Genomic DNA, 25493 nt, shown 5'->3' on the forward strand with positions numbered 1-25493 from the left:
ATCAAATTCCTTAAATGACAGTTTCAGGAATGGGAAAAAATGCCAGTGAACAAGCTTCTAGCAACCAGAAGCAAATAAACAATGAGACTTAAATAATGTGGAGACAATAATGACGCCCATATTTTTTAGCGCCAAAAAAGACGCCCACATTATTTGGCGCCTAAATGCTTTTAGCGCCAAAAATGACGCCACATCCGGTAACGCCGACACTTTTGGCGCAAAAACGTCAAAAATTACGCAACTTCCGGTGACAAGTATGACGCCAGAAATAACAAAGAAAATTTTTTGCGCCAAAAAAGTCAGCGCCAAGAATGACGCAATAAAATGAGGCATTTTCAGCCCCCGCGAGCCTAACAGCCCACAGGGAAAAAAGTCAAATTTTAAGGTAAGAAAAAATTGATTATTCAAATGCATTATCCCAAATAATGAAACTGACTGTCTGAAATAAGGAATATTGAACATCCTGAATCAAGGCAAATAAATGTTTAAACACAAATATTTAGAACTTTATATAAAAGTGCCCAACCATAGCTTAGAGTGTCACAAAAATAAGACTTACTTACCCCAGGACACTCATCTACATGTAGTAGAAAGCCAAACCAGTACTGAAACGAGAATCAGTAGAGGTAATGGTATATATAAGAGTATATCGTCGATCTGAAAAGGGAGGTAAGAGATGAATCTCTACGACCGATAACAGAGAACCTATGAAATAGACCCCGTAGAAGGAGATCATTGAATTCAAATAGGCAATACTCTCTTCACATCCCTCTGACATTCACTGCACGCTGAGAGGAAAACCGGGCTCCAACCTGCTGCGGAGCGCATATCAACGTAGATCTAGCACAAACTTACTTCACCACCTCCACGGAAGGCAAAGTTTGTAAAACTGATTTGTGGGTGTGGTGAGGGGTGTATTTATAGGCATTTTGAGGTTTGGGAAACTTTGCCCCTCCTGGTAGGAATGTATATCCCATATGTCACTAGCTCATGGACTCTTGCTAATTACATGAAAGAAATTCTGTTTCTTTGCACATCTATGAGATCTTTATTTACGTTAGCTATTGCTCACAAGTTTCTTTACATTCTTTTTAACACTTCATATTCTCTGTTGGTATGTTGAAGATTGGTGTGACATTATCCTTGAGGGCCTGGAGACACATGTTAACCTAAAATATTGTAACCCGACATTCAATGGACATATTGCCCTCCTCAAACACATCTGCTCCTAAAACAATGCTGCGCTAAACTACTTTCACACTTGAACTGCAGTTTAGTTTTTAGATATAAGCAATATGATTGGTAATGCCACAAGTCATAGGATGGGTAATGTAATTATACATGGTGACGTGATATCACACGTGTCATTACATATACAGATGCATGCTGTCTTAGGCATCTTCCCATTATGAGTGAATTGAATTGCTCCTCTCTCACTAAGCTAGCATGGCTCATTTTAAAGGATGTTAACTAACTAATATATTTACAAGTTGCTATGTCATTTAGTTCTTAGTGGCTGAAGCCTGAAATGCTCAGGGATTTTTTTTCATCATCCAGCTAATAGGTACTAATTCAAAGTTTAAAGGGACATGAATCCCAACATTTTTCTTTCATAATTCAAATAGAGCATGAAAATTTAAACTTTCTAATGTACTTATATTATCAAACTTGCTTCATGCACAGAAGTCTCATTGGGAATAAAGCTGTTCTAACAAGCTGCATGGGAAATGTATCTGATCTGAGGTCTTATTTTATACATAGCTGGTACAAGATGGCAACAGGGGCCATGCATCTGATCTGAAGACTTGAGTTGGGAATATATTAGGAATGGGAGAGGGGCACAGACTACATGCTTTTGATTTGAGACCTAATTGTGACATATACAGTAAAACGCACAAGGGAAGCTGCAGAGGTAGTGTGATTGGCCTAAGGTTTGAATTGGGCACATAACTGACAAAGGGGCTGCAGGACCGTGCATTTGATTGAAAATCCAGTTTGGGCATATTACTTGCATGAGCTTGCTGCAGAAGCTATGTGCCTGACCTAATGTCTCATTCAGATGTACATCTTGAATACAAAGGGTTTAAGAGCATGCACATAACTGACAAATTGTTGTAACTGCTATTGTCGTATAACTATAACAATCTTTACACTTAGCTGGAAAAAATATACTTTTGGAAAAATGTATGATCACTAGAAATAGCGTGTGTATTATGTATGTATGTGTGTGTATTATGTATGTATATGTATGTGTGTGCAGGGCCGCCACTAGAAATTTTGGGGCCCCTGACTTAACCCCCCTCCTTTGACATGTGCAATTTTTGACCAAGTGACTAAAACGTATATGCACTTTATTCTTAAGTGCCTATTTAAACTTGTAAATGTTGTAAAGGTAGTAACATACAAACACACAGACACACTCACACATAAGGATTCACATATAGACACTCTAGCAGACACGCAAAGAAACACACTCAGACACAGACACCCAAACAGACACTCAGCACTTGTTTACATTGACCTGACAAGTAATGAGGTAAACTACAGTTTTGTAAAAAAAGGAGATTTAGAAAACAAAATATGGAGTTCTGATTATCTTTTTGTAAAGGAAGATGCCAACTAAATGATGACAACAGCATGCAGTGGCTGAAAGGAAGGGCCCTGAACTGCCTAAACAATAATTTAAAGGTTAAATGGTAGATTGGTGACTTCCGGAAAGGTCTCTGTAGAATCTGTAGAAAGATGAGAATAATCAGTAGTAAGGTCAAAATGTCCTAAAAAGGAACAGACAATGGACACAAACACATAACAAACTCAAACTTGCACATACACCCAAGGAAACACCGAGAGAGACAGCCTCAGAAAACACACAAAGACACACACACACACACAGAAAACACACAAAGACATACACACACAGAGACACCCAAAGACACCTCACTGAGACACCCAAAGGAAACACACACCCTCACAGAGACATCCACAGAAAACACATACATACATACACACACACCCTCACAGAGACATCCACAGAAAACACAGACATACACACCCACCCTCACAGAGGCATCCAGAGAAAATACACAAAGACAAACATACACACACACACACACACTCACAGAGACACCCATAGAAAAAGCTCAGACATATGCACACACCCACACCCACAGAAAACACACAAAGACATACACACACATAGAGACAACCACATAAAACACAGAAAGACATACATACACACACCCTCACAGACATCCACAGAAAATGCACAAAGACATACACACCAACCCTCAAAGAGAGACCCACAGAAAAAAAATACATACACACTCATAGAGACACAAACCAAAGCAAAAAGACAAACACAGAAACACTCACAGGAGGAAACATGTATGCACTGTGCATCCCCTAAATCAACAGTGTGTGACATGCATGATAAAAAAAATTGCAGAAATTAAGAGATCACTTTTTAAAGAATCATATTTGTAAATGTGCAAACAAAAATAATTCTGTGAATTCAAAATTGTACATTAATGATCTGGGTAGATGGCTAGATGAAGAAAAGTAATTTTAAAAGGTTGACATATGTTTGTTTGATTTTTCCCCATTTTCCCCAACCAAGAGCACCACTTTAAATATAGTGTACATTATGTTCCCACTTAAAATTAAGTCAGCTGTAGTGTGTAGTGTAAACTGAACAGTTTTAAGTTAACCTGTCTCATTTCAAACACTGAGCAATCTTAGTCTGAGAGTATAACATGTTATGCAGGTGTAAAAATCTTAGATAAAATGCCTACTTGCATCTGGAAAGTCCTTGCATAAAGGGACAGTAAACTGGAATATAATTTATACATATATATATATATATATATTTTATATATATAAAAATGCATATCTGCCAAAAGGGCACCTACCATTTGTGTTTTGAGGAGGAAACATTTCTGCTTGGTTTTAAATATAGAATTTCTACAGCATTGTCAAATAATCATAAATACACTGCTGCTAAAAAATGTGTTTTTATGGACCCCTGGCCCTACCATACAACTACTACCACACTGAAGTTACAATCCGAAATTGCACAAAGAAATAAAAAACATTTGCTAAGTAAGTTCTACCTCCTCTGCAAATGAAAGTGATCTGCCGTCGGACTCAGGCACACACTGTACAAACAAAGTGCCAAGTCTGTCTCACAATGTGCATATTGGTTTAGTGCACACTCAGAAATCCTCTCAAATGCTAATACTTTACTCCTTGTAATAACATTCCCCATGCTCAATTAGCACTCTGCTGTAGTACCCACTGGTGGCTGCCAAAATTGGAAAAACATTTTTTTTGTTCTTGCCTCATGGGGCCTCCCTGGCCCATTGGGCCCCTGACAGGAGTCACGCCCGTTACCCCCTGATGGCGGCCCTGTGTGTGTGTATTATGTATGTATGTGTGTGTGTGTGTATGTGTATTATGTATGTATGTGTGTGTATTATGTATGTATGTGTGTGTATATGTGTGTGTATGTGTATTATGTATGTATGTGTGTGTATTATGTATGTATGTGAGTGTGTGTATGTATGTGTATTATGTATGTATGTGTGTGTATATGTGTGTGTGTGTATGTGTATTATGTATGTATGTGTGTGTATTATGTATGTATGTGTATTATGTATGTGTGTGTATTATGTATGTATGTGTATTATGTGTGTGTGTATTATGTATGTATGTGTGTATTATGTATGTATGTATGTGTGTGTATATGTGTGTGTATGTGTATTATGTATGTATGTGTGTGTATTATGTATGTATGTGAGTGTGTGTATGTATGTGTATTATGTATGTATGTGTGTGTATATGTGTGTGTGTGTATGTGTATTATGTATGTATGTGTGTGTATTATGTATGTGTGTGTATTATGTATGTGTGTGTATTATGTATGTATGTGTATTATGTGTGTGTGTATTATGTATGTATGTGTGTATTATGTATGTATGTATGTGTGTGTATTATGTATGTATGTGTGTGTGTGTGTATTATGTACTGTATGTACATGTGTATTATGTATGTATGTGTGTGTATTATGTACTGTATGTATGTGTGTGTATTATGTATGTATGTGTGTGTATATGTGTGTGTATGTGTATTATGTATGTATGTGTGTGTGTGTGTGTATATGTGTATTATGTACTGTATGTACGTGTGTATTATGTATGTATGTGTGTGTATTATGTACTGTATGTATGTGTGTGTATTATGTATGTATGTGTGTGTATATGTGTGTGTGTATTATGTATGTATGTATGTATGTGTGTATCTATGTGTGTGTGTATGTGTATATGTGTGTGTGTATGTGTGCATGTATATGTGTGTGTGAGTATATATGTGTGTGCGTGTATTAGGAATGGGCGAATGTGCTGCCGAACCAAAAATGGGCCGGCTCGTAAACTTTCATTCCTACTTTTTCAAATAAAGATACCAAGAGAACAAAGAAAAATAATAGGAGTAAAATTAGAAAGTTGCTAAAATTGCTTGCTCTATCCGAATCATAAAAGAAAAAAATTTGGTTTAGTATCCCTTTAAAATTCGATAATTAAATGTTATTTCCGGTTTTCAAATGTTGCTTTCATTTTTGAATGTTCATAATTAGATCGAATATCCACATTTAAAATTTCAAATGTAACATTCCATTTAACAAATACTATTCAGAAGTTCAATAGTTCATATGGTAGGCAATTTAGTAAATTGATACATAATAGATACCAATATATAAATTTAAATGTTTCTATTTTGAATATTGCATAATTAGAATATTACATTTAAAGAAAGCATTAGAAATACTATTACAAATATATAAATTTGAATATTTCAAATTGAATTATTAGAAAAATCTGAATCAAATATTACATTTAAAAAAAGGATTAGAAATACTTTTAAATTAAACGAATGTTAGAATGTTGTACAAACCTTCGAAATTTGAAATGAACAAACGAATGTGTTTAAATTTTTTTAGGTTTCAAATGTTGCAAAACATTCGCCCATCCCTAGTGTGTAAGTGTATATGTATGTGTGTAAGTGTTTGTGTGTATGTATGTATGTATGTATGTGTGTGTGTGGGGGGGTGTACTGAATCATGTCTGGGTGCCATGAATTTATATACCAATTCATATCATACCTGTCTGCTCTTCCAACAGATTCCTCAGGATACGGCTTTGTAGAGCAGTGAGGTCGCGGAGGCGATACAATTCCTCTGTCAGTTCAGTGTAGGCCAGAGCGAGATTCACCCTGTTAAGAGGCAAGAAGACAGTAATTACAGGGAGACCAGAATATAGTCAATCCCTAAGCAAAGTGACTCTGTAGCCTCTTTATTCAAATGTTACATAATCAGCAACTCTGGCTTTAGGTGAAAAGTAACAGAAAAGTCCAGCAGCAGGAAATCAAATCCTTTATTTCTCCATAGGTGTCAAGGTGAAACAGAACTTAGACAACGTTTCAAGATCAAAAGCCCTTAATCATTAGGTGAAAAGGCCTTGGATTCATGTCACGGTCCATTATTAAAACAAAAGGTTGAGTTGCTGTAATCCACAGTAGAGTATACACTGCACCCAGGGCTAGGATTGCAATTGTTAAAAATAAATGAATACATATTGCTCATAGTTATTAATTTAAAGGGAAATTAAATGAATTCTATAAAAACACTAGAAATTACTACTGATTCAAAACCATTGTGTCTTTTAATATGGATTCTTTCAAACATAGCAGAAATACAAGCCATTTTAGTGGAATAGTTGAAGGGACAGTCTAGTTCAAAACAAATTTTCATTATTCAGATAGGGCATGTAATTTAAAACAATTTTCCAGTTTACTTCTATCACCAATTTTGTTTTGTTCTCTTGGTATTCTTAGTTGAAAGCTAAATCTAGGAGGTTCATATGCTAATTTCTAAGCCCTTGAAAGCCATCTCTTAGCTCAGGGCATTTTGACAGTTTTTCACCACTAGAGGGTGTTAGTTCATGTGTTTCATATAGATAACACTGTGTTCACGAACGTGGAGTTCCAATGAGCCAACACTGATTGGCTAAAATGCAAGTCTGTCAAAAGAACTGAAATAAGGGGAAGTTTGCAGAGGCTTAGATACAAGATAATCACAGAGGTAAAAAGTATATTAATATATCTGTGCTGGTTATGCAAAACTAGGGAATGGGTAATAAAGGGATTATCTATCTTTTAAAACAATAAATATTCTGGTGTAGACTGTCCCTTTAACATTTCATTTTTAATGGGAGTGAAACAGTTTCTCCAATACCATCTATGATACAGTCAATGATCAGTAATACTAGAAGCACAAACAGTGGCTCCATACAAGAAAGTAATAGACGATTCCCCACTCCAAGTGAGGCACAGACCTCAATATATGAGGCACTGATCTCCAACCTCATGCACCAATAACAGCCCCTCACCAACTGAAGTGCAGATATTGACTTCACAATTAAAGGACAAACAAGCCATTTTCTTACTGCACTATTGCTTGCATATGAACTATATTTCCAAAAGTATGTGGACACCCCTAATAATTATTGATCTCAGCCAAACCCATTGCTAACAGGTGTATAAAATACAGCACATAGCCATTAGATCTCCATAGAAAAACATTAGCAGTGCAGTAGGTTGTTCTGAAGAACACAGTGACTTTAAATGTAGCACTGTGATAGGGTGCCACATTTCTAACATGTCAGTTGACACCCTGGGATATCACTACATTGTATTATTTTTTTATTCCTCTTCTTTAGTGGATACTTTGTGATTTTTTCTCTAATTTGTGGATACTCAGTGTATATTTTTAAGTTAACTTGTTTTATTAAATTGTAACTCTTTTTAATATTTTCTTGCACACTTAAGTCTTTATAGGCAGTCCTCACATATTCTTTTTAGTCTCTTTTTAACAATCTTGTTAGGTGATGGTTTATTCCGGTGAGCTTGTGTGCTATTCATCTTTTTTTTTTTTTTTTTTGCTGCTGTATACTATATCCTTTCCACATTTTTACCTATACCTATCAGTAGTTATCAGTAGTTATATAGCAACATTAATACATCTTTAGGAATTATTTCCCTATCTATCTTTTAATTGGACTATAAAACTATGACTGATTCCCATCCATCCCTAAGTAATTTTAGGAAAGATGTGAATATAGACATCAACACTGCCCTAAACCAAACAATAATAAACAATAATGATGAAAATCACATTACAGACATAAATACTGTCTTTTCCAATTTAGATAAATTACTAACAAAGTAAATTAAATATAGTGCCGAAATCTCTTTCCTTAAAAATATCTGGAGTTCGATATAATACCAAAAGGATTAGTTGTAAAAATGAATGTACTTTTTCTCTAGACACAACATATTTTTTAGATAAATGGAGTCAAATGACACTAGAAACTTCTCATAAATTAATGAGATAAATTATTGAATATAGAGAAAATCTTCTAAAAGAACTTGATAAAGATATTATATTAGAAGAAAATAAGTCTGAGACTATTAAAAATTCTAAAACATTTTAAGACAAATAAGAGAATTTATATAAGAAAATGAATGCCCTTAAAGATGGAATAATTTCCAAAAAAAAAAAAAAAACTAAATAGAGATTTGGCAGTAATCACTACTAATGGTAATACTATCTCTAATGAAAGGCAAACCAATCCACACCTAGAACATGGTTCCCAAAAAAATGAGTGAGAAATGGAATACTGGAACTCACAAATCAAAGCCAATTAATAAGTTTGTGAAATGGAGGGAGAACAACAATGATAATACTAAATACAATAGGAATAATGATGGGATAAGAGGAGACTATAGACATTCCACCACATGGAGACCAAACCATTACCCATCATCTTACCCCAGATATTATCAACACAAACAATTTAAGGGAAATCAGACAAGTTTTAGAAACAACAATACGTCTGAGGAGCCTAATCACTCTAATTACAGACATCAACATAGATATAACTATACTAGGACCAGAATACCTAGCTGGAATAATTCAGAAAGATATGAGATTGAATCCCCAAATCACTCTCACAATCGTAACTGGAGACAACAAGAAATTTATAGAAACAATTATAACCACCACAGAAACGACTATAATAACTGGAGAAAAACATATCTAATAGATACAGGGTGCTCAATATCACAGAACATCATGATACCAGGACAGATATTAATCATCATACATACAGAACTAACACCCCCACAACCTCGACGAGCACTTTTTTAGAGGATGGCCTAAACACAGCACACAACAGGGCCTCAAACAAAAGAAAGGGAGCGATGTTGGAATACACAGAAACCCCAGAAAAAAAGGCTCATAGAGGGAGGAGAGGAAGAGTAAGAATAAGAAAGCATCTCACCAATAAGAGATCAGTATCCTCTGAGTGTCTTGAACATAATAAAAACCCAGTTCCTAAGCAAGATCCCAGAAATAATAATAATGGTATATTCGATTTAAGTAGTACCACACTGACAGAAAAAGAACAAGAAGTTCTCAGCCTGGGCATGTCATTTGCACCAGCTTCAAAACTTGACAAATTCAAAACATATATAAGTGCCAAAGAACTAGTGAGAAAACTCACACTTAAGAGGTACTTTCTTAGATCCCCTCTTAAAAACCCACAAATAAGAACACTACCAAAACGTAATGACATATTTGTGCATACAGACTTAAAACCGAAGTCTATCAGCTAGATTACGAGTTTTCAGCGATATAGGGAAATTAACGAGCGCCACAAAAGCGTTGTTAATTCACCTCCCTATAGCGCTGCTATTACAAGTTTTTAAAAACCCGGCTTGCGTGAGTGATATGGTGGCGTTGAGCTCCATACCTCACCCAATACAAGCGGTGCTTTGACATGCTCGTGCACGATATCCTCATAGGCATCAATGGGGAGAATCAGCAAAAAAAAGCCTAATACCTGTGATTGCGGAAAAAAAAGCTCCATAACGCAGCCCCATTGATGTCTATGGGAAAGAAAAAGTAAGGTACAAACCTAACACCCTAACATAAAAACCAAGTCTAAACACCCCTAATCTTCTGCCCCTAACGTCGCCACCACCTACATTACAGTTATTACCCCCTAATCTTCAGCCCCTAACATCACCGCCACCTAAATAAAACTATAAACCCCTAATCTGCCGCTCCCAATATGGCCGCCACCTACATTACAGTTAATAACCCCTAATCTGCTGTCCCCAATGTCGCCACCACTATACTAGTTATTAACCCCTAAACCTCTGGCCTCCCACATCACTAACACTAAATAAATATATTAACCCCTAAACCTAACCCTAACGTAACCCTAACCCCCCCTAAATTAAATTTAAATTAAAATAAATCTAAATTTAACTTACAATTATTACCTAAATAATTCCTATTTAAAACTAAATACTTACCTGTAAAAAAAAACCTAAGCTAGCTACAAAACAAATAATAGTTACATTGTAGCTATCTTAGGTTTTATTTTTATTTCACAGATAAGTTTGTATTTATTTTAACTAGGTAGACTAGTTAGTAAATAGTTATTAACTATTTACTAACTACCTAGCTAAAATAAATACAAAGTTACCTGTAAAATAAAACCTAACCTACCTTACAATAAAACCTAACATTATAATAAAATAAATTAATAAAAGACAATTATCTAAATTACAAAGAAATAAACACTAAATCACACAAAATAAAAAATGAAATTATCAAAAATAAAAATAAATTACACCTAATCTAATAGCCCTATGAAAAAAAAAAGCCCCCCCAAAATAAAAAAAAACTAGCCTACACTAAGCTATCAATGGCCCTTAAAAGGGCCTTTTGCGGGGCATTGCCCAAAAGAAATCAGCTCTTTTACCTATAAAAAAAAATACAAACACCCCAACAGTAAAACCCACCACCCAAACAACCAAACCCCCGAAATAAAATTCTAGCTAAATAAACCTAAGATAACTATTGCCCTGAAAATGGCATTTGGATGGGCATTGCCCTTAAAAGGGCATTTAGCTCTTTTACATTGCCCAAACCCTAAGCTAAAAATAAAATCCACCCAATAAACCCTTAGAAAAACCTAACACTAACCCCCGACGATCCACTTACAGTTTTCGAAGACCGGACATCCATCCTCATCCAGGAGGCAGAAGTCCTCATCCAAGCGGGCAGAAGGCTTCATCCAGACAGCATCTCCTATCTTAATCCATCCGGCGCGGAGTGGGGCCATCTTCAAGACATCCAGTGCGGAGCATCCTCTTCTTCCGATAGTCGCTGAAGAATGAAGTTTCCCTTTAAATGACGTCATCCAAGATGGCGTCCCTTACATTCTGATTGGCAAATATAATTCTATCAGCCAGTAGGAATTAAAGGGGAAAAATCCTATTGGCTGTTGCAATCAGTCAATATTATTGAGCTCGCATTCTATTGGCTATTCCAATCAGCCAATAGAATGCAAGCTCAATCCTATTGGTTGATTGCAACAGCCAATAGGATTTTTCCCCTTTATTCCTATTGGCTGATAGAATTCTATCAGCCAAGCGGAATGTAAGGGATGCCATCTTGGATGACGCCACTTAAAGGGAAACTTTATTCTTCAGTGACTATCAGAAGAAGAGGATGCGCCGCTCCAGATGTCTTGAAGATGGACCAGCTCCGCGCCGGATGGATGAAGATAGAAGATGCCGTCTGGATGAAGACTTCTGCCCGCTTGGATGAAGACTTCTGCCGCCTGGATGAGGATGGATGTCTGGTCTTTGAAAACTGTAAGTGGATCATCTGGGATTAGTGTTAGGTTTTTTTAAAGGGTTTATTGGGTGGGTTTTATTTTTAGCTTAGGGTTTGGGCAATGTAAAAGAGCTATATGCCCTTTTAAGGGCAATGTCCATCCAAATGCCCTTTTCAGGGCAATGGTTAGCTTAGGGCCATTGAAAGTTTAGTGTAGGCTAGGTTTTTTTATTTTGGGGGGCTTTTTTATTTTGATAGTGCTATTAGATTAGGAGTAATTTGTTTTTATATTTGATAATTTTGTTTTTTATTGTGTGTAATTTAGTGCTTATTTTTTTGTAATGTAGATAATTGTATTGTATTAATTTAATTTATTGCAATGTTAGGTTTTAGTGTAAGGCAGGTTACGTTTTATTTTACAGGTAAATTTGTATTTATTTTAGCTAGGTAGTTATTAAATAGTTAATAACTATTTACTAACTAGTCTACCTAGTTAAAATAAATACAAACTTACCTGTGAAATAAAAATAAAACCTAAGCTAGCAACAATGTAGCTTATTTATTTTGTAGCTAGCTTAGGTTTTATTTTATAGCTAAGTATTTAGTTTTAAATAGGAATTATTTGGGTAATAATTGTACGTTTAATTTAGATTTATTTTAATTATATTTAAGTTAGGGGGTGTTAGGGTTAGACTTAGGCTTATGTTAGGGTTAGGGGTTAATATATTTATGTAGTGATGTTTGAGGCCAGAGGTTTAGGGGTTAATAGTTTAATTTAGTATATTTTGTTTGCGGTTTAGTGGTTAATAGGTTTATTATTGTGGCGGTGTGGGCGGACGGCAGATTAGGGGTTAATAATCTTTAAATAGTGTTTGCGATGTGGGAGGGCGGCGGTTTATGGGGTTAATAGGTTTATTATAGTGGCAACGATGTTGGGGAGCGGCGGAATACGGGTTAACACATTTTTTAAGTGGCAGCGATGTCCGGAGCAGAAGATTAGTGTTTGCGATGCGGTAGGGCCTCGGTTTAGGGGTTAATAGGTAGTTTATGGGTGTTAGTGTACTTTTTAACAGTTTAGTTATGAGTTTTATGCTACATAACTGCTGACTTTAGATGGGGGTACAGATCTTGTAATTTTAGGCTGTACCGCTCACTTTTTGGCCTCACAGCAAAACTCATAATACCGGCGCTATGGTAGTCCCATTGAAAAAGGATTTTTTTAAAAGTGCGGTACTGACGTTGTGTGACGGCCAAAAAGGTGTGCGGTACACCTATTCTGACAAGACTTATAATAGCGGCGTTAGGGAAAAAGCATTGTTTTGATACATAATGATGCTTTTTCACTCATAACGCAAAACTCGTAACCTAGCTGTATGTTTTCTTCCCACTGGTCACAAAGGCCCATCCATAGAAACTTTTGAAAGATTGGTTTGTAATGACATCAAAAAATTGAGTTCAAACAATAAGCCAAAATACAATCTATCTAAAAAACAATCTGAAATCATAAAGAGATTAGAAACTGATAAGAATCTAATCATAAAGCCTGCCGACAAAGGTTTAGTGATTCTTAATAGCGAAGACTATGTGAGAGAGTCAACTAGAGTTTTGAATGAACATAAAACGTACAAAATTCTAAGGAATGACCCAACACAAGCCTTTAAACAAGATCTTGAGCAACTACTTCTGGAAAGAAAATATATAGGTATCCTTACAGAATCTAGGTATCTGTGAGGCTCGAGGGATACTCCTCTATCAGCCCGAACTCGGCCAGTAGTCTTGTTATCCCGGCGTCGAGTCGGAAAGATAGGGAATATCCCAGAGCAGAGAATATCAGGAAAACAAGGAGAGCGGCACCCACCACAGGCAGGACAGCACAAGGCAAATAGGCAGACAGGATACAGCAACAGAAAAGCAGACCAGCAATTCAGGGGTTAACCAGATAGCATAGTAAGACAGGCAAGAATTCGGCAACAAAGTATCAGTCCAGCAGATAAGGGGTTAACCAGTTAGCGTAGTGAAACATGCAGGGTTTAGTAACAGGTAACAGTCCAGCAAATGATCTGTCACTCCCAGGGGTACACGAAGTAGCACCTATACTTGGGCAGTGACAGGTCGCTTGCTGCCTGTTTGAATACCCTTGGCAAGGCGCCAAGAGACCGGCCGGCATCAGGAGCGTGCAGCGATGACGTCAGCGCCGCATCTACACTGAGCCGACACAGCCCTATGCAACGAGCATGGAGAGGACGCCGCGCCCCTAGCAACGGAGCAGCGTAACATAGACCCCTCCTCAAGGGTTCCCTCCAGGAACTAGAGCCGGCTTTAAAGGGTGAGCAGCATGGTATTTGGAGACCAGAGATAGAGCATGCAAATCACGGGCAGGGACCCAGGAACGGCCTGCCACAGAGTAGCCCTTCCAATGTATCAGATACTGCAGTTGTCTGTGCCTGTATCTGGAGTCCAGGATCTTAGCCACTTCATATTCGGGGTTACCACGGACCAGGAGCAGAGGAGGAGGAGTTTGAGGCTGGGATTATCTATTCTTGATGTATGGTTTGAGTATTGAGATGTGGAAGACTGGATGTATGCGTAGGGTTCTCGGCAAGGCCACTTTGTAGGCAACAGGATACAGTCTTTTCAGGACCTTGTAAGGACCAATAAACCTAGGCCCCAATTTGTGACAGGGTTGACGTAGGCGGATATGTCGAGTGGAGACCCAAACCTGATCACCCACTTGAATGGCACGTACAGAAGCCCTATGGCGGTCTGCAAACTTCTTACATCTAAAGACAGCTGAATGCAGCTGAAAGCGAATACGTTGCCAATGAGTGGTGAGATCAGTAATGTGACGGTCTGCGGCAGGAACCCCGAACTGAAAAAGGGAATATACGAGGTTGATAGCCTGCTGCAGCTTGAAAACGGAGAGCATCGAAGAGACGAGTGCCAATGAGTGATTCTTGCCAATTCAGCTGTAGAAAACCAGACCAGTTGGTATGGAGAGTGTTGACAAAGGCTCTAAGGTAGGCTTCAAGATCCTGGTTTGCTCTCTCAGTTAGTCCATTAGTCTGAGGATGGTAGCCAGACGACAAGGAAATGATGGTTTTAACCAACTTACAAAAGGCTCTCCAGAAGGCAGAGATGAACTGTGGACCCCTGTCGGAGACAATATTTACAGGAATGCCATGAAGTCGTACCACATGCAAGAGAAAAAGGGAAGCCAATTCCTGAGCAGAAGGCAGTTTGGTTAGGGGTACGAAGTGAGCTAGTCTGGAAAAGCGATCCACCATAACCCAGATAACTGTATGGTGGTCGGAAGAGGGAAGATCCACAATGAAGTCCATTGTTGTGTGTCCAGGGTCGTTTGGGAATGGACAATGGTTGGAGCAAGCCAGAAGGCAAGGATCGGGGAGTCTTGTTGGCAGCACAAATTGTGCAGGCTTTCACGTAGTCCTGAGCGTCAGACTTCATAGTAGGCCACCAAACATGCTGGCGAAGATGCCTAAAGGTTCTAGTCGAACCAGGAAGTCCAGAGAGTTTGCTATCATGAGTCCAGGCTAGCACAGGATAAGGTGGTTCCGAGGTACAAAGAGGATATCAGGGGCCATGGGGGCACCAGGAGGTTTACTAGACTGAGCACGTTGCAATCTTTGCAGAAGAGTGGTATTGAGTTAAGCAATCACGCAGGAGGGGGGTATGATGTGTTCAATAGGAGCTTCGGAGGAATCACTTGAGTGAGAGAACTGACGGGAAAGGGCGCCTGCCTTCTTGTTCTTGGTCCCAGGAAGGTAGGAAACCACAAAGTGAAAACGGGAAAAGAACAAGGCCCACCTGGACTGACGAGGGTTGAGTCGATGAGCAGTTTCTAGGTAAGTCAGATTCTTATGGTCGGTGAGGGCGGTGCCCTCAACCAGTGACGCCATTCGGTTAAGGCCATTTTAATGGCTAAGAGTTCACGATTTCCCACATCGTAGTTCCTCTCAGCAGGAGTGAAACGTTTAGAAAAAAGGCTACAGGGTGTGATTTAGAAGTCAGAGGGTCTCTTTGGGTAAGAACTTCTCCAGCCCCTACCTCGGAGGCATCAACCTCTAAAGTGAACTGTAGGTCAGGATCAGGATGGCGGAGGACAGGAGCAGAACAGAAAGCCTTTTTCAGAGAAGAAAAGGCATTTATGGCCTCAGGAGGCCAATGTTTGCAGTCCTTATTCCGTCTAGTCAATTCAGTGAGAGGAGCGACTGTTTGAGAAAAGTTCTTTATAATATAATAATAATAATAATAATAATTTGCGATTTATATAGCGCTTTTCTCCCTGTGAGACTCAAAGCACTTTACAAATATACCAACATAAGACATAAAAGTTAGGAGTTTCTGAAGGTCAGATAAGCGAACTGAATGCCTGATGGAAGAGATGGGTCTTTAGCTTTTTTAAAAGTCTGTAAGGACGGTGCCTCTCTGATTGCGCACGGTAAAGGGTTCCAGAAAGTAGGGGCAGCGTGGCCGAATGCTCTGGAGCCTGAGTTTGTCCTTATTCTTGGCACTGAGAGGAGGGATGTGTTGGCTGACCTAAGTGAACGGGATAGGATGTAGGGTGTCAGGAGCTCTTTCAGGTACTGTGGGCCTTGGTTGTTTAAGGCTTTGAAGGTCAACAGGCCAATTTTAAAATATGTTCGCCATTTAATTGGAAGCCAATGCAGGGAGTGGAGAACAGGTGTTATGTGGCAGGAGCGAGTTTGATTGGTCAATAGTCTGGCTGCTGGGTTTTGTACTGTCTGAAGGCAATGGAGTTCTCTTTTTGAACTTGCGGTAATAATTGGAGAACCCCAAGAACCTCTGTAATTCCTTTAAGGAGGAAGGTTGAGGCCATTCTAGTACAACGGTGAGTTTAGCAGGATCCATGGCAAAACCCTCCTTCGAGATGACATATCCAAGGAATTGGATACGGACTTGATCAAACTCACACTTTTCTAGCTTCGCTACCAATGAGTTAACCCTGAGACAAAGAAGCACCTGTCTCACGTGCCTGTGATGCTCCTCTAAAGTGGAAGAGAAAACAAGGATATCATCCAAGTAGACGATGACAGTGCGATTGAGGAGGTCACGATAGACGTCGTTGACAAACGCCTGGAAGACTGCAGGGGCATTACACAGCCCAAAGGGCATTACAAGGTATTCGTAATGCCCAGATCTTGTGTTGAATGCAGTCTTCCATTCGTGGCCTTGAGAGATGTGAATTAAATTGTATGCCCCACGTAAGTTCAATTTAGTGAAGAAGCGAGCATTCTGGAGTGAGTCATACAATTTGGTGATCAGTGGTATGGGATAGTGATTCTTGATGGTTATGTTGTTCAAGGCCCTGTAGTCTATGCAGGGTCTGAGTCCACCATCCTTCTTACCAACAAAAAAGAAGCCAGCCCCAGCAGGAGAGGAAGAAGGGTGAATTAAACCTTTAGCTAGGTTCTCTTGGATGTACTCCTCCATGGATTTGGTTTCAGCCTTGGAGAATGGATACGTCCTGCCTTTAGGAAGTGCGGCTCCGGGAAGGAGGTCAATCTTGCAGTCATAGGGACGGTGGGGTGGTAGCACATCGGCTGCTTTTTTCTCAAACACATCAGCAAAGTCTGCATATACCAAAGGAAGGATGGAGGGAGTCAGGATGCTGGCAATGGGAACGTAGAGCAGGGGAGTGACTTTAGCAAGGCAGGAGTGGAAACAGGAGGCACCCCAAGAAGCCAGTTGTCCCTCAGCCCAGTCGAACTGTGGATTGTGTAAGCAAAGCCAAGGGAGGCCAAGGAGGACAGGCTGAGCTGGGGAATGAATGAACTCAAACTGGAGCTGTTCGGAATGAAGAACACCGACGGTCAGGGTCAGGGTGCTGACTCAAAATGGATCAAACCTGAACCAAGGGGGGAGTCTCAGTCTCCTCCTTCTCTGTCTCTCGGACTATGAAGGTTTGAAGGAGTAGAGGTCCATGGATTCCTCCACTGAGGTAACAGGAGCTGCAGAAGGGGTAGAGGACGAACAGGGGGACGAGAAGGGAGGACCCTTCTAGTTCGGTCTCTCTCCGCTTGTCTCTCCTGAAACTGAGAGTCCAGGCTGATACAAAGTGCTATAAAGTCCTCCAAAGAAGAAGGAATATCCTGATAGGTGAGTTCATCTTTGATACGTTCATGCAGACCCCTCCTGAAGGCTGCCTTGAGAGCACTGCCATCCCAAGTGTTTTCAAGTGCCAAGGTGCAGAACTCCACGGCAAACTGAGCCACGGGTCTGTTGCCCTGGTGAAGATCCAGGAGGGAATATTCTGCAGCAGAGGTACGGCCAGAAGTCCCAAACACAGCAGAAAAAGCAGAGATGAACTCATCAGCATCATGCAGGAGTGAAGCGTCCTGTTCTAGAAGAGGAGAGACCCAGGCTAGGGCCTTGTCTTTCAGCAAGGAAATGATAAAGGTGACCCTTGACTGGGGAGACTGAAAGGTGTGGGGATCATTATGGAAGTGCAGCCTGCATTGGTTAAGGAAACCCCTGCAATCCGTAGTACCTTCAAACTTGTCAGGCAAAGGTATCCGGGGTATGCTTCCAGAAGCAGAGGGAAAAGCCACGGTACTAGGAGCAGGGACTGGCGGTGTAACAACAGGAGTGGTACTCCTCGAAGTGACCAGTAAGGAGAGTTGAGCGGCGATAGCCTAAAGCTTAGAATCCATATTCTGCAATTGTGTAGTATGGGTTCCCAACATCTGTCCTTGGAGATAAACAGCTCGTGCCACCTCATCCGGTTCCATGGCCCAAGTATAATGTGAGGCTCGTGGGATACTCCTCTATCAGACTGAACTCGGCCAGTAGTCTTGTTATCCCGGCGTCGAGTCGGAAAGATAGGGAATATCCCAGAGCAGAGAATATCATGAAAACGAGAAGAGCGGCACTCACCACAGGCAGGACAGCACAAGGCAAATAGGCAGACAGGATACAGCAACAGAAAAGCAGACCAGCAATTCAGGGGTTAACCAGGTAGCATAGTAAGACAGGCAAGGATTCGGCAACAAAGTATCAGTCCAGCAGATTAGGGGTTAACCAGGTAGCGTAGTAAGACAGGCAAGGTTTAGTAACAAGTATCAGTCCAGCAAGTTAGGGGTTAACCAGTTAGCGTAGTGAGACAGGCAGGGTTCAGTAACAGGTATCAGTCCAGCAGATAAGGGGTTAACCAGTTAGCGTAGTGAGACAGGCAGGGTTCAGTAACAGGTAACAGTCCAGCAAAGATCTGTCACTGCCAGGGGTACACGAAGTAGCACCTATACTTGGGCAGTGATAGGTTGCTTGCTGCCTGTTTAAATACCCTTGGCAAGGCGCCAAGAGACCGGCATTAGGAGCGTGCGACGATGACGTCAGCGCCGCACGCACACTGAGCCGATACAGTCCTAGGCAACGAGCATGGAGAGGACACTGTGCCCCTAGCAATGGCACGTCGTGACAGTATCTAATTGTTATCTATCCAAAAATCCCGATATTTTATTATTTACCTAAAATACATGAATGACTAATACAACCACCTGGAAGACTGATCATTTCTGGTACAGGGTCAGTCACTAGCAATTTATCGGAATACATCGACAAACACTTAAAAAAATATCACAAAACTACTACATGTCACAAAACTACCTTTGTATCTCAGAGATTCCACTGAGGACCTAAACATTCTGAATAATACTACACGAAAGAATCACTATATATGGATCAATTGCGATGTGACCTCCCTTTATACATGTATACCACACACAGATGGTCTAGAAACTGTAAAATTTTTCCTAAACAAAGACTTAGATATGCCAAAACTTTGTTATGGATGGGATAGACTACATCCTTAAGCATATTTATTTTAACTTTGAAGGAAAATTCTACAAACCACTTTGTGGTACAGTGATGGGGACCAAGGTCGCACCCAGTTATGCCAACCTTTATATGGGCAAATGGGAGTCCATTTTCTGGGACTCATGCCCTGCAAGTGCGGACTTGGTCCCCTATTGCAGATACATTGACAATATATTTATGATATGGAAGTGGGACATTGATGAGCTTAAACATACCCTAAACATTATGAACAATAACACAAATAATCTTAAATTCACATATGAATACAGTTACGATAACAATCACTTCTTTGACCTCAATATCAACACCACACAAGAACAATAGATACCCCAGAGGCAGAACTTTTGAGCCAGTAAACACTGCAGAGCCAGTCAATACTGCATATTTGACTTTTAACTTCAAACCGCACTTTGCTGTGGATGCGCTGTGTTAAGGAAAACTTACACAGTGGTGCCAGAGCAAAGCTCTTTTTGAATAGAACTGCCTGATGTGGAGCAGCGCTGCAAAGTTAAAGTAGTAACAGTTCCTGCATGTGTCCTGTTCTTTCTGCAGACATGCAGCATTTTCTGCGATGACATCTCAGATCACTGTATGTTCTGCCTTGGGGATAGATACCTCAACATATTTCAAGCAGGTTGACTGTAATAATTATATCCATCACAACAGCTGTCACCATACTAATTGGATAAAAAAACATAATTTATGCTTACCTGATAAATTCCTTTCTTCTGTTGTGTGATCAGTCCACGGGTCATCATTACTTCTGGGATATAACTCCTCCCCAACAGGAAATGCAAGAGGATTCACCCAGCAGAGCTGCATATAGCTCCTCCCCTCTACGTCAGTCCCAGTCATTCGACCAAGAATCAACGAGAAAGGAGTAACCAAGGGTGAAGTGGTGACTGGAGTATAATTTAAAAGATATTTACCTGCCTTAAAACAGGGCGGGCCGTGGACTGATCACACAACAGAAGAAAGGAATTTATCAGGTAAGCATAAATTATGTTTTCTTCTGTTATGTGTGATCAGTCCACGGGTCATCATTACTTCTGGGATACCAATACCAAAGCAAAAGTACACGGATGACGGGAGGGATAGGCAGGCTCATTATACAGAAGGAACCACTGCCTGAAGAACCTTTCTCCCAAAAATAGCCTCCGAAGAAGCAAAAGTGTCAAATTTGTAAAATTTGGAAAAAGTATGAAGCGAAGACCAAGTTGCAGCCTTGCAAATCTGTTCAACAGAGGCCTCATTCTTAAAGGCCCAAGTGGAAGCCACAGCTCTAGTGGAGTGAGCTGTAATTCTTTCAGGAGGCTGCTGTCCAGCAGTCTCATAGGCTAAACGTATTATGCTACGAAGCCAAAAAGAGAGAGAGGTAGCAGAAGCTTTTTGACCTCTCCTCTGTCCAGAGTAAACGACAAACAAGGAAGAAGTTTGGCGAAAATCTTTAGTTGCCTGCAAGTAGAACTTGAGGGCACGAACTACATCCAGATTGTGTAAAAGACGTTCCTTCTTTGAAGAAGGATTTGGACACAAGGATGGGACAACAATCTCTTGATTGATGTTCCTGTTAGTGACTACCTTAGGTAAGAACCCAGGTTTAGTACGCAGAACTACCTTGTCTGAGTGAAAAATCAGATAAGGGGAATCACAATGTAAGGCTGATAACTCAGAGACTCTTCGAGCCGAGGAAATAGCCATTAAAAACAGAACTTTCCAAGATAACATTTTTATATCAATGGAATGAAGGGGTTCAAACGGAACACCCTGTAAAACGTTAAGAACTAAGTTTAAACTCCATGGTGGAGCAACAGCTTTAAACACAGGCTTGATCCTAGCTAAAGCCTGACAAAAGGACTGGACGTCTGGATTTTCTGACAGACGTCTGTGTAACAAGATGGACAGAGCTGAAATCTGTCCCTTTAATGAACTAGCTGATAAACCCTTTTCTAAACCTTCTTGTAGAAAAGACAATATCCTAGCGATCCTAACCTTACTCCAGGAGTAACCTTTGGATTCGCACCAGTATAGGTATTTCCGCCATATTTTATGGTAAATCCTTCTGGTAACAGGCTTCCTAGCCTGAATCAGGGTATCAATAACCGACTCAGAAAAACCACGTTTTGATAAAATCAAGCGTTCAATTTCCAAGCAGTCAGCTTCAGAGAAGTTAGATTTTGATGTTTGAATGGACCCTGTATCAGAAGGTCCTGTCTTAGAGGTAGAGACCAAGGCGGACAGGATGACATGTCCACTAGATCTGCATACCAAGTCCTGCGTGGCCAAGCAGGTGCTATTAGAATTACTGATGCTCTCTCCTGTTTGATTTTGGCAATCAATCGAGGAAGCAGCGGGAAGGGTGGAAACACATAAGCCATCCTGAAGTTCCAAGGTGCTGTCAAAGCATCTATCAGAACTGCTCCCGGATCCCTGGATCTGGACCCGTAGCGAGGAAGTTTGGCGTTCTGGCGAGACGCCATGAGATCTATCTCTGGTTTGCCCCAACGTCGAAGTATTTGGGCAAAGACCTCCGGATGAAGTTCCCACTCCCCCGGATGAAGAGTCTGGCGACTCAAGAAATCCGCCTCCCAGTTCTCCACTCCCGGGATGTGGATTGCTGACAGGTGGCAAGAGTGAGACTCTGCCCAGCGAATTATCTTTGATACTTCCATCATTGCTAGGGAGCTTCTTGTCCCTCCCTGATGGTTGATGTAAGCTACAGTCGTGATGTTGTCCGACTGAAACCTGATGAACCCCCGAGTTATTAACTGGGGCCAAGCCAGAAGGGCATTGAGAACTGCTCTCAATTCCAGAATGTTTATTGGAAGGAGACTCTCCTCCTGATTCCATAGTCCCTGAGCCTTCAGAGAATTCCAGACAGCGCCCCAACCTAGTAGGCTGGCGTCTGTTGTTACAATTGTCCAGTCTGGCCTGCTGAATGGCATCCCCCTGGACAGGTGTGGCCGATGAAGCCACCATAGAAGAGAATTTCTGGTCTCTTGATTCAGATTCAGAGTAGGGGACAAATCTGAGTAATCCCCATTCCACTGACTTAGCATGCATAATTGCAGCGGTCTGAGGTGTAGGCGTGCAAAAGGTACTATGTCCATTGCCGCTACCATTAAGCCGATCACCTCCATGCATTGAGCTACTGACGGGTGTTGAATGGAATGAAGGACGCGGCATGCATTTTGAAGTTTTGTTAACCTGTCTTCTGTCAGGTAAATCTTCATTTCTACAGAATCTATAAGAGTCCCCAAGAATGGAACTCTTGTGAGAGGAAAGAGAGAACTCTTCTTTTCGTTCACTTTCCATCCATGCGACCTTAGAAATGCCAGAACTAACTCTGTATGAGACTTGGCAGTTTGAAAGCTTGAAGCTTGTATTAGAATGTCGTCTAGGTACGGAGCTACCGAAATCCCTCGCGGTCTTAGTACCGCTAGAAGGGCACCCAGAACCTTTGTGAAGATTCTTGGAGCCGTAGCCAATCCGAATGGAAGAGCTACAAATTGGTAGTGCCTGTCTAAGAAGGCAAACCTTAGATACCGGTGATGATCTTTGTGGATCGGTATGTGAAGGTAAGCATCCTTTAAATCCACTGTGGTCATGTACTGACCCTCTTGGATCATGGGTAAGATTGTCCGAATAGTTTCCATTTTGAACGATGGAACTCTTAGGAATTTGTTTAGAGTCTTTAAATCTAAGATTGGCCTGAAAGTTCCCTCTTTTTTGGGAACCACAAACAGGTTTGAGTAGAACCCTTGTCCTTGTTCCGACCACGGAACCGGATGGATCACTCCCATTGTTAACAGATCTTGTACGCAGCGTAGAAAAGCTTCTTTCTTTATCTGGTTTGTTGACAACCTTGACAGATGAAATCTCCCTCTTGGGGGAGATAATTTGAAGTCTAGAAGGTATCCCTGAGATATGATCTCTAGTGCCCAGGGATCCTGAACATCTCTTGCCCAGGCCTGGGCGAAGAGAGAGAGTCTGCCCCCTACTAGATCCGGTCCCGGATCGGGGGCTCTCGGTTCATGCTGTCTTTGGGGCAGCAGCAGGTTTCCTGGCCTGCTTGCTTTTGTTCCAGGACTGGTTAGGCTTCCAGCCTTGCCTGTAACGAGCAACAGCTCCTTCCTGTTTTGGTGCAGTGGAGGTTGATGCTGCTCCTGTTTTGAAATTCCGAAAGGGACGAAAATTAGACTGTCTAGCCTTAGCTTTGGCCTTGTCTTGAGGTAGGGCGTGGCCCTTACCTCCCGTAATGTCAGCGATAATTTCTTTCAAACCGGGCCCGAATAAGGACTGCCCCTTGAAAGGTATATTAAGTAATTTGGACTTAGAAGTAACATCAGCTGACCAGGATTTTAGCCACAGTGCCCTGCGTGCCTGTATGGCGAATCCTGAGTTCTTAGCCGTAAGTTTGGTTAAATGTACTACGGCCTCCGAAATGAAAGAATTAGCTAGTTTAAGGACTCTAAGCCTGTCCGTAATGTCGTCTAGCGTAGAGGAACTAAGGTTCTCTTCAAGCGACTCAATCCAAAAAGCTGCCGCAGCCGTAATCGGCGCGATACATGCAAGGGGTTGTAATATAAAACCTTGTTGAACAAACATTTTCTTAAGGTAACCCTCTAATTTTTTATCCATTGGATCTGAGAAAGCACAGCTATCCTCCACCGGGATAGTGGTACGCTTAGCTAAAGTAGAAACTGCTCCCTCCACCTTGGGGACCGTTTGCCATAAGTCCCGAGTGGTGGCGTCTATTGGAAACATCTTTCTAAATATTGGAGGGGGTGAGAACGGCACACCGGGTCTATCCCACTCCTTAGTAACAATTTCAGTTAGTCTCTTAGGTATAGGAAAAACGTCAGTACTCGCCGGTACCGCAAAGTATTTATCCAACCTACACAGTTTCTCTGGTATTGCAACAGTGTTACAATCGTTGAGAGCTGCTAAGACCTCCCCTAGTAGTACACGGAGGTTCTCCAATTTAAATTTAAAATTTGAAATATCTGAGTCCAATCTGTTTGGATCAGAACCGTCACCCACAGAATGAAGCTCTCCGTCCTCATGCTCTGCGAGCTGTGACGCAGTATCAGACATGGCCCTAGCATTGTCAGCGCACTCTGTTCTCACCCCAGAGTGATCACGCTTGCCTCTTAGTTCAGGTAATTTAGACAAAACTTCAGTCATAACAGTAGCCATATCTTGTAATGTTATCTGTAATGGCCGCCCAGATGTACTAGGCGCCAAAATATCACGCACCTCCCGGGCGGGAGATGCAGGTACTGTCGCGTGAGGCGAGTTAGTCGGCATAACTCTCCCCTCGCTGTTTGGTGAAATTTGTTCACATTGTACAGATTGACTTTTATTTAAAGTAGCATCAATACAGTTAGTACATAAATTTCTATTGGGCTCCACCTTGGCATTGGAACAAATGACACAGATATCTTCCTCTGAGTCAGACATGTTTAACACACTAGCAAAAAAACTTACAACTTGGTTATAATCTTTTTTAGCAAAAAAACGCACTGTGCCTCAAAGAGGTACTAACGATTAAATGACAGTTGAAATAATGAACTGAAAAACAGTTATTGCATCAAACTTTAAAACAACACAACTTTTAGCAAAGGTTTGTTCCCATTAGTAAAAAACAACACTAATTAAATTTGTACATAAGAAAACAAAACAACGTTTTTTATACACAGTCACTATAAGAATTCTCACAGCTCTGCTGAGAGAATTTACCTCCCTTCAAAGAAGTTTGAAGACCCCTGAGATCTGTCAGAGATGAACCGGATCATGCAGGAAATATAAAAGTAGCTGACTGGAATTTTTTGATGCGTAGCAAAGAGCGCCAAAAACGGCCCCTCCCTCTCCCACACAGCAGTGAAGAGAAACG

The 25493-nt window shown here is 40.7% G+C and overlaps 1 protein-coding gene across 1 annotated transcript in view; it reads right to left on the bottom strand.

The window, feature by feature from the left end:
- Window positions 1-25493, bottom strand: part of TBKBP1 (TBK1 binding protein 1) — a 694444-nt gene that overhangs the window by 58078 nt on the left and 610873 nt on the right. Inside the window, exon 7 of the mRNA XM_053697656.1 lies at window positions 6155-6264. Within this exon, the coding sequence (XP_053553631.1) occupies window positions 6155-6264 (110 nt within the window). The remainder of the gene's footprint in view (window positions 1-6154; window positions 6265-25493) is intronic.

This window comes from Bombina bombina, chromosome 1, assembly GCF_027579735.1.
Source record: "Bombina bombina isolate aBomBom1 chromosome 1, aBomBom1.pri, whole genome shotgun sequence".
In the NCBI taxonomy this organism is placed as follows: Eukaryota; Metazoa; Chordata; class Amphibia; order Anura; family Bombinatoridae; genus Bombina; species Bombina bombina.